This window comes from Apodemus sylvaticus, chromosome 10 (assembly GCF_947179515.1).
Source record: "Apodemus sylvaticus chromosome 10, mApoSyl1.1, whole genome shotgun sequence".
Classification (NCBI taxonomy): Eukaryota; Metazoa; Chordata; class Mammalia; order Rodentia; family Muridae; genus Apodemus; species Apodemus sylvaticus.
This window is the reverse complement of record NC_067481.1, coordinates 96,379,812-96,389,987: the sequence shown is the minus strand read 5'-3', so window position 1 is coordinate 96,389,987 and position 10,176 is coordinate 96,379,812. Positions and strand designations below refer to the sequence as shown.

The 10,176-nt window shown below is 51.2% G+C and overlaps 1 protein-coding gene across 1 annotated transcript in view; it reads left to right on the top strand.

Annotated features, from left to right (window-relative positions):
* Ift140 (intraflagellar transport 140) overlaps positions 1–10,176 on the top strand; it is a 76,859-nt gene that overhangs the window by 65,719 nt on the left and 964 nt on the right. Inside the window, exons 19-29 of the mRNA XM_052194623.1 lie at positions 1,352–1,529; positions 2,393–2,583; positions 3,063–3,158; positions 3,299–3,431; positions 3,863–4,006; positions 4,945–5,073; positions 5,192–5,374; positions 6,261–6,467; positions 6,738–6,950; positions 7,031–7,197; positions 8,798–8,939. Of these exons, the coding sequence (XP_052050583.1) occupies positions 1,352–1,529; positions 2,393–2,583; positions 3,063–3,158; positions 3,299–3,431; positions 3,863–4,006; positions 4,945–5,073; positions 5,192–5,374; positions 6,261–6,467; positions 6,738–6,950; positions 7,031–7,197; positions 8,798–8,939 (1,783 nt within the window). The remainder of the gene's footprint in view (positions 1–1,351; positions 1,530–2,392; positions 2,584–3,062; positions 3,159–3,298; positions 3,432–3,862; positions 4,007–4,944; positions 5,074–5,191; positions 5,375–6,260; positions 6,468–6,737; positions 6,951–7,030; positions 7,198–8,797; positions 8,940–10,176) is intronic.

The window sequence follows — 10,176 nt, the reverse complement described above, 5'->3', positions numbered from 1 at the left end:
ACCTCAACCCGGTGTTGCTGTCATGTGGTGGCCACCCCAACCCCAGCCAGTGCCTGAGCCAACACAATTGGTGCTTCCACCTCTGTTCATCTCAGGGAAATCGAAGATGTGGGTCATCCATGGGTCATCTAGCTGCTCTCAGTACTGCTTGGCCCAACAGATGGAGAACCCTCCCTCCCATCCTTCTTTGTGGACAATGTTGCCAACAGTTGTGCTATAGCCCTACTCATCACAACAGCAGCCTTGTGTGGCCAGCAGCCCTCCAAGTTCCTTAGTTCCGCCACATCTGTGTAGCTGGGAAAGGACAGACCTGCCCTGCCCCACTTCCTGGAAGGAGGCTGCTTCTCTAGCCAGGCTCTATCTGGGGGGAGGGGGGCGCTCTGGAATGTGATGGGAGGGGCGGAGGTAAATGCCTCTACATGGATGCTGCTGCCTGCATCCCCTAAGGCCTCATGGCTGCTGCTGCTGCTGCTGCTGTGTGTGTGTGTGTGTGTGTGTGTGTGTGTGTGTGTGTGTCTGTCTGTCTGTCTGTCTGTGTCTCTCGGGGTCTCAGTGTGTGTGACAAGAGAGGTTAGCTGCAGGTGTGTGTGCATGCCTGTGCTATAGCACAATAGGAAGACCTATTCCTGTTAGCCTAAGCAGAGGAGGACTGGTAGAGAGCAAACTGACTTCCTTTTCCACTTCTATTCAATATTTGTCTTGAGCTATATGTTTACAAAAGGCTTCTTTGTCTGAGGCAGGGGCTTTCCATGAAGATCCAGGCTCACAGTGGAATACATCAAAATGAGGGACCACTGTCCAGTCACACATCAGGAGCTGGCCCTGCTCCAGGCCCCTGGATTGAGTTGGGGTTGTGGGCTCCTCCCCCTCCCCTTCCACCTTCTGAAACACCAACTTGTGCGTCTCTAGGAGGAATGATGGAAGGCTATCATGGCCCCTTCTTCCTGTGTAGAGTCCTCAACACTAGGACTGCTTGGGAAAGCTCCATAGAACCCGTGGCTCACTTGTGAGCAAGAGGTTCTTTGACCGGACTCAGTGAATGCTCACAATTAGGAAAGCCATTGTTGCTGAGCAGACAGAGTAGCACAGGGGCAGTAACAGAAGACTGTCTGTCCTCTCCAGAGGCCTTCAAGACCAAGGACACTGTGTAAGACATGCCGGGAGGAGACTCAGGATCCCTCTCTCTCCTTATTTAAGCAATAGGCATGTGGTGGCCAGTCCTCAGTCTTACTGTGTAGACTCTATACAGTCCAATGTAGGCCCCTGCTTGGCGGTTATGGGCACTGTCAGCTGCTGGGCACCCAAAGCTCTGGGTTGGAAGCTGACAGAGCCTCCTATCCTCTGTCTATAGTGAAGCTGTCTGGGAAAACATGGCACGCATGTGTGTGAAGACTCAAAGGCTGGATGTTGCCAAGGTGTGCCTAGGGAACATGGGCCATGCCCGTGGGGCCAGAGCACTGCGGGAAGCAGAGCGGGAGCCGGAAATGGAGGCCAGAGTGGCTATGCTGGCCATACAGCTGGGCATGCTGGTGAGTAGTCCCAGTTCCAGGCACACAGACATCACCAGGGGACAGAAAGCCAAACAGCCTGCAGTAAAAAGGGCAGAGATTGCTAAGCATAGACCCTCCTCAGCTAGAGTCGAGAAACAAGAGGCCAAGGAGATGGCGGTGAGGGGCTGGCAAGTGAATAGGAAGTCTGCCTACTGGTCTCCTGGGGCCTGGGGCCTGCAGAAGGGAGACAGGCTATTCCTGTCAGGTGAGTAGCTACAAACAGAAGTCCCTCAGAATACCCTAAATCATCAGCTTGGTGTCCTAAGGCCTCTGGTTTCAGCAGGGCTACCTCCTTCTCCATCAGTTTCAGCTCACCACATACTTGCTTTCCCGGAGGGAAGATATTGACACGCTCCCCACAGTCAGAGGCCTCAGCCTTGACTTAGTGTGCCTGCAGATACAAGGACAGACCTCTGAGCAGGGATTCCACCTACACTCATGCTGCATATCTGGAACGCACCCGAAGGATATCCTTATTCATAGGGGAGCTCAGAAGTTCTGCAGGACCTCACCAGAGGCCTGCTGGGCTGTAGCAAGGTTCACCTTGGCAGTGAACAGGTCTCACACTAACAGGTGACTAGAGTATCACTTGGGTATGCATTGCTTTTCTTGACTGCAGCTCTGTGCATGGTGTCCATGTGCATCTCAAGTGTGTGCTCTCAAGGTGTGCTGTGCTTCTTTGTCCTGAGCTTGTTGGGACAGCTGTTGTCCTGTTCTGTGATGTGAACTTCACAACAGAGTTACACTCTTACAGCCAGGCCATGACCATCGCCCTTTCTCCTATTATGACCTTTCTAAGCCATCAGCACTATGTCCAATGTGTGATCTCTCTTTAACCCCAGGAGGAGGCTGAACAACTGTATAAAAAGTGCAAACGCTACGACCTCCTGAACAAGTTCTACCAGGCTTCAGACCAGTGGCAGAAAGCCGTGGAGGTGGCGGAGCTCCATGACCGTGTGCACCTACGCACCACCTACTACAACTACGCCAAGCACCTTGAGGCCAGCGCGGACTGTGGCCTGGCCCTCAGCTAGTGAGTGGGACCTGGGTAGGGATGGAGCCTGGCTGTGACTGTCCCATCTGCCCCCAGGTAATGTTAGATGGCCCTGGCAGTTCTAAAAGGAAGACCTGCCTCAGGCCGGCCCATGTGATCTTCCATAGGAGCTGTCCAGGAGCCTGGTTCTGTGGTGGGAGGGGAGGTTTGACCCTGTGTGTCAGTCAGTGTGGTACACACGAGGCTTGGGAAACCCCTGAGGAAAAATGTGCCCCAGGGATACAGCCACAGGAAACCCATTCCAAAGCTGGTTGAGTGTGCTTAGTCATGTTCATGATCTAGCATTTTAGTGATGGGCTCTGAAGTTGGGCTAAGACTCTTGTCCACACAGCACAAAATGTTCAACAGTGCACAGACCCCAGGGTTGCAGGTCAGGCGTAGTGCTCGCAGCCAGCTGCCTGTACTCTGTGAAGGAGCCCCTGATCATGGAGCAAAAGGGAACAGTTTCTCCTCCACAGTTATGAGAAGTCAGACACCCACCGTTTTGAGGTACCCAGGATGCTCTCAGAAGACCTGCAGTCGCTGGAGCTCTACATCAACAGGATGAAGGACAAGTAAGTGTCCCCATGGGGCCAGCTGGGGCGGCACCTGATCCAAGAGACTCCAGATCTGTCCCTTCCAGCTTCATGCTGCAGTGGTGCAGAGTGTCAGTTCCAGTGGGACTGAGACCTGAGCTCTGAGGGTTATTATGCAGGACCTTGTGGAGATGGTGGGCCCAGTACCTTGAGAGCCAAGCAGAGATGGACACCGCATTGCGCTACTACGAGCTGGCACAGGACTACTTCTCCCTGGTCCGTATTCATTGCTTCCAGGGCAACATTCAGAAGGTAAGAGCGGCATGGAGATAGAGCACTTGCCTGTTGTATATGAGGCCCTCAGTTGGACTCCGTGTGTGTGTGTGTGTGTGTGTGTGTGTGTGTGTGTGTACATTTTTAATTTTAAAAAAAGGAAAATTAGGGGGTGGAGATGTGGAGAGACAGTGTGAGAGTACTTTCTGCCTTTGCAGAGGACAGAGTTGAGTTTCCAGCACCTATGTGGGATAACTCATAACTACCTGTTAAGTCTGGCTGTGGGGAGGGGATGTGTGGCTTCTTCTGTGACTATACACAGACACTGCATTCATATATTCAGATGTATACACATAACAATAAGATATTTTTGAAACTATCTTATCACAGTGCATCCTGTGGGAGTGGGCCTAGCTGGGTGGAGTGAGGCAGCTGGACGGAGATAAGACCTGGGTGCTGGGTCTTTCTAGGCTGCTGAGATAGCCAATGAGACTGGAGACTGGGCTGCATCCTACCACCTTGCCCGGCAGTACGAGAGCCAGGATGAGGTCAAACAAGCAGTGCACTTCTACACTCGGGCACAGGCTTTCAACAATGCCATCCGCCTGTGCAAGGTATGTGGTTCCACCTGGGCTGGCCAGGCAGATGGTGCTCTGTTGTGCCATATCCTGCACCGATTGGCCCTGGAAACTTGACCGGGGCAATTACAAGGTGAGGAAATCTCAGACACACATACAGCCGGGACTGGGTGAGCTGTGCTATTTCTATCTGAGAACATCCACTAGCAACCCAGAAACTCAGTGTGTTTATTATTGTATACAGTGGGGGGGGGGCGCGTCAGGCAGACATGGTAAGAAGTCTCTGCAGGGGAGCAGTCTAGGGATGTGAACACCTGGGGTGGGGGTGGGGGGACTGCAGCCAACTCTTTCTGTGCACACCATCACCATTACACAGGCCAGGGAGAGGCTTTGCCATTTCTGTGGGTCTGGGGCACTGGGTTCCTTGTCATGGGCTGTGCCCAGTGTCAACAACACACATGTATACAGGGCTTCTTCCTCTCCCCACACTTGTTGCTGACTTCAGCGTTATTAAGAGTGCTTCAAACAGAGGGTGAAGGCCTGCACTGGGAATGCGGACACCCACTACTGGCTCCCATGGTCACTGTGGCTCTTCTTTGCCCTCCTTTCTCTTCTCCTCCCATGCTGTCACTCATACCCAGGGCTCCTAAGGCAGTCGTAAGACACGTGGGTTACAGCCTTGCAGACAGACTCATCAAAAGCTGTTGGACATTTTTATGAGTACCTACTTCAGGTCTCATTTCTGGAGTTATCCCTACCCTCGGGTATTTGTTGTAATACTCTGTAAAATAGAACAAAGAAGTATCTAAACATCCTGGTACACTGACCTAGTAAGGTCTGGTGCTTCTTAAAAACTCAGCTGCCACAGATCTGTTGGTGATACCAACACACCCCACACAGCCGCATTCACAAATCTAAATCAGGTTGGGTGTGCCAGCCAGAACTGCCTCAGAACCACACCTTCTTCCCTGCAGGAGAATGGCTTAGATGACCAGCTCATGAACTTGGCCCTGTTGAGCTCCCCAGAGGACATGATTGAGGCAGCCCGGTATTATGAGGAGAAGGGCGAGCAGATGGACAGGGCTGTCATGCTGTACCACAAGGTGAGCACTTAGCCTTGATTGGGGACCTGCAGAGACTAGAGACACCTATGCTCATGAAACTCCGGGAGGCCTGGCTAGGGAACACAAGCAGCACATAAGTTCCCCCTACTGCCCATAGGCTGGACACTTTTCCAAAGCCCTGGAGCTGGCCTTCACCACCCAGCAGTTTGCAGCACTGCAGCTCATAGCAGAGGACCTGGATGAGAAGTCAGATCCTGCTCTCCTGGCCCGCTGCTCAGACTTCTGCATTGAGCACAGACAGTTTGAAAAGGCGGTGGAGCTTCTACTGGCTGCCAAGAAGGTACAGGGATGGTGGGAGCTTTGGGTGGGAAATCGTTCTGCTGTCTCTCTTTGGTTATAAAGTCTCAAGAAAACTATGGCTGCAACTTGGGCTGGAAGTCAAGGGGATCATAGCAATTCACCCAGCATTGTACATCAGCATACAGCAACACTGCTGCTACGGGGGCAGCTGAACCACCACCACACCTCTTCAGTTCTAACTAGGCAGTAAAGTGTGTGTGTGTGTGTGTGTGTGTGTGTGTGTGTGTGTGTACACGCGCACACTCGCAATTGATAAAGTGCACACAATAGAATGTCCCGTTTTTGGGGGGCTTGTTTGAGTTTTGAGATAGTCTCTCAAGCTAGCCTCAAAATCTTAGGCTCAAGTCATCCTCCTGCCGGAGCCTCTGAAGTAGCTAGAGCCATAAGCATATGACACCATGCCCAACATAGGGGGTGGGGGCAGGGGGATTGGTTGTTATTGTTTTGGTTTTGAGAAAGTGTCTATCTCTAAAACTTAGAGACACGGCCTTGAACTCACAGTGTAGCTCAAGCTGGCTCTAAGTCACATTCTGGCCTCGTCTTCCCAAGCACTAGGACAACAGGCATGCACCTGACTCTGAGGTATATGTTTTTTAATGAAAACATATACATTGTTGGGTTTTGCCCCCACAGCAAATACATTCTTCTTCTGAGTCTGGATTGTTAATAGCATGAGCAAAGTAACATGTCTGAGTCTGCATCTATCCCTTAGCTTGGTCCTTTTTATGTCAGACTCAACGATGGGCAGTAGCCAGCATGGAGTCAGACCCCAGCTTCCTCTGAAGGAGTGACAGATGTGAAGGTAAATCTAGGCCCTCTCAACAGCTCAGTCACAGTCTGCCTTTGTTTCTCTGGCACTCTTGCAGTACCATGAGGCTCTGCAGCTGTGCCTAGAGCAGAACATGACCATCACTGAGGAGATGGCAGAGAAGATGACTGTGTCCAAGGACTCGAAGGACCTGTCTGAGGAGTCCCGGCGTGAGCTGCTAGAGCAGATTGCAAACTGCTGTATGCGCCAGGGCAACTATCACCTGGCCACCAAGAAGTACACGCAAGCTGGGAACAAGCTAAAGGTGAGTCTGTCTGGGCCAGTATATCTCAACCGGGCCATATGTTGGGAATTTGGGCATTTACCCTGCTGCTGCATGTACTCCTGGGTAGCCTGGGCAGGGAGCAGCCTTCCTAGCTAGGATGTTGAAGGACTGGGAGTGTGACCACAGAGGCTGCTGCTTTGTGGACCTAGACTGATAGCATTGGGACCCATTAGCCAACTGGAACTGCATTGTCTTGGAGTTTTCAAAACCCAACCTTCTCACCTGAGCCCTGGCCCTTTCTCTGCCTAGGCCATGAGAGCACTGCTCAGATCTGGAGACACTGAGAAAATCGTGTTCTTTGCGGGCGTCTCAAGACAGAAAGAGATCTACATCATGGCTGCCAATTACCTACAGTCCCTGGACTGGCGGAAGGAGCCAGAGATCATGAAGAATATCATTAGCTTCTACACCAAAGGACGAGCCTTGGACCTCCTGGCTGGCTTCTATGATGCTTGTGCCCAGGTATGGACCAGCTTCAGGGTTCTAGAGGATTTCAGGGCCTCAGCAGAGCCCTGTAGCCCTCATGGGTCTCTTTGGTCCAGGTGGAGATTGATGAATACCAGAACTATGACAAGGCCCATGGAGCACTGACTGAGGCCTATAAGTGCCTGTCTAAAGCCAAGGCCAAGAGCCCCCTGGACCAAGAGACCAAGCTAGCCCAGCTACAGAGCAAGATGACACTAGTGAAGAGGTTCATCCAGGCCCGAAGGTATGTCCCCTGAAGGAACAGATGGGTAATGGCGAGCTAGCCTTGGAGAGCCTTCTCATGTCCTCCACTCCCCTGCAGAGGACTTCAGGCTGACTTTAAGAGGCCAGACCATGCTTGTGTTTGCCACAGATATTCCTCAGGTAATTTTTGAACAGCTAGATGGGATTCACTGTAGCCTGTTTTGTCTCAACACCATCTTGGGAAGATTAGACCACAGAAAGTAAAAAGAAAATTGAGCCAGGAGTGAACTCCAGTCAACAGCTGTGTCTAAGGGAAACTTGACCTGGTCAGAGCTGTCTTAGTTATTTCTCTGTTGCTGTGAAGAGACAGCATGACCAAAGCAAATTATAAAAGAATTTAACTGGAGTTTGCTTAAAGTGTCAGTTAGTCCATGATCATCAAGACCCAAATCATGGCAGACAGGTGTGGTGCTGGAGCAGTGGCTGGGGGTTTGCATCTTCTCTACGAGTCGTAGGCAGAGAGAACCTACAGGGCCTGGCATAGGCTTTTAAAACCTCAGGGCCCACTGGCAGCTACACACTAACTCCAACCAGGCCACATCTCCTAATCCTTCCCAAAGCAGCTCTACGGAGACAGAGCATTCATATGTATGAGTCTACAGGGCCAAGCAGGGCTTGCTTTCCCAGGTGAGAGGCCACTCATTGTGCAAGAGACTGTAGCAGGGACTCTGGAGTCAGCCCTCATTTCTCATCATGTGTGGAGGAGTGGCACATTGTTTCCTTTTTCACTTGGTAGCCAAGAATATACATTTTCCTGATATTCTTGGTTCTTGTCAGATAATTGAGCTTTCCAGAGAGCCCCTGTGTGGTCATGATGACGTGAGTAAACATCTTTGAGCTCAGCCTCTGCCCAGAAAAGTGTTTTTCTTATCTGAGAAATCTCTCAGGAGTTTCAAAAGCATTTAAACATGTACACAGTATGCTGTTTTTAGAAAGGCACCATTTATGGGGCTGGGTGGAGTCAAGACAGCATCGATGGTCTGCCCAGCCTGGGATGCGGGAGGCAGGGGAGGAACCCTAACAGGAAGAGTTCATCAGCCCCAAGGCAGAGCAAGTGAACGCAGGAGACAGGGTATATGTGAGGGACAGGGTGGGCAGCCCCAGAAGAGTCGGGTTGGAGAAAGGGCCAGGTGCCTGCTAAAAGCAGCTGAGTCCACACGGCAGACTCTGTAGAAGTAGGAGCCAGGCACTGTATGGGTCCAAGTCACCTAAACTGCGCCAGGCCCACCACTCGCCAGTCACTATTCTCCACAGTTATCTACAGACCTCCATGTCCAGGCACATGCACACCTGACAGGAAGGTTCTTCCTAACTGCCATGTTCAAGATGGCACACCTTTCTCCATGTGCCTCCCTCCCTTTTGCCTTTTCTAAATAGATCTTGGTGTCAAAACACAGGACCCAGCACTGAAGAGCCTAAGTGTATGTTAAGTGAATAGATTTATAATTGAACAGATTAAGGAATTAATGTAATAATGGAAAACACACACACATAAACATACACACAGACACACGTCATCTGGCCATTCCATAAAGCTGCTGTTGTGGGTCAGGCTCAGGCCTTGTCTGCCATCTTGTTAGGACGTACACAGAGGACCCCAAAGAGTCCATCAGGCAGTGCGAGCAGCTCCTAGAAGAGCCAGACCTGGACAGCACCATCCGTGTCGGGGACGTCTATGGCTTCCTGGTGGAACACCATGTCCAAATGGAGGAATACCAGATGGTAAGACTCACCCACTTCCTGGCACTCCAGGGGACAGACCTGGTTGTTGAAGACATACTGTCTCCTTTAAGGTAACAAGCTTACTGTTCTAGTTTGCTTTTTATTGTTTTAATAAACACCATGACCAAAAGTAACTTAGGACAGAAAGGGTTTATTTCACCTTACAACTCCAGGTTACTGTCCACTGCTGAGGGGAAGTGAGGGCAGGAACCTGGGCAGACGCCGTGATGGAACACTGCTTATTGGCTTGTCCCCAAGCTCACTTTCTTAGACCACCGTCCCCTGGGCCTTCCCATCTCAATCATTATGAATGGAGAGAATTCAGGGCTGAAGAGAAGGATCAGTGCTTTAGACACTAGTTGCTTCTGCAGTTCTCCATTCAAGTCCCATGAACCACACGGGGGCTCGACACCATCCTGACATAACCCAGTTCCACGGAATCCGACATTTTTACCTGCCTCCACAGGTGCGAGGCACACACACGATACACATACATAAAAGCAGGCAAATACATATAAATCTTTGAAAATAAATTTTAAAAGAAAATGCCCCACAGGCTTGCCTACAAATTAATGTTACGAGGGTATTCCCTCAGTAGAGGCTCTCTTCCAAGATGACCCTAGCTGTGTCAGGCGGACAAAAGACGAGCCAGCACGTTGGCTTTGCTCATCCTGAAGAGTGTCTGCCAGACCCATGTGTTTTAGCCAGGCTCTGTTGTTGCTGTTAAGTAGGGTCTCATATGCCGGGCAGAGATAGCGCACCTTTAATCCCAGCGCTTGGGAGGCAAAGGCAGGCGGATTTCTGAGTTTGAGGTCAGAACTCTTTGGGGTCCTCTGTACATCCTAACAAGATGGCAGACAAGGCCTGGTCTAGAGTGAGTTCCAGGACAGCCAGGGCTACACAGAGAAACCCTGTCTCGAAAAACCCCAAAAAACAAACAAAAAACCAGTAGGGTCTCATATAGTCCAGGCTGGCCTTGAACACTGGTCCTCCTCCTCCGTCTGCTCACCTAGTGCTGAAAATTGAGGTGTGGCCACCATGCTGTATGTGCAGCACTGGAGACTCACCCCAGCGCTCAGTCTACCCACTGAGCTACTCTGTGCCTGTCATTCAGTTTAGACTGGAATCCTGTCATACTCAGATACAGACACTGAGGCCCAGGCCAGTGGGTCCACGTGAAGGCCTTTCTCTTGCCTGGAGTAAAGAGTGGTTTCCTCGGCCATGTGAGTGGGCAGGG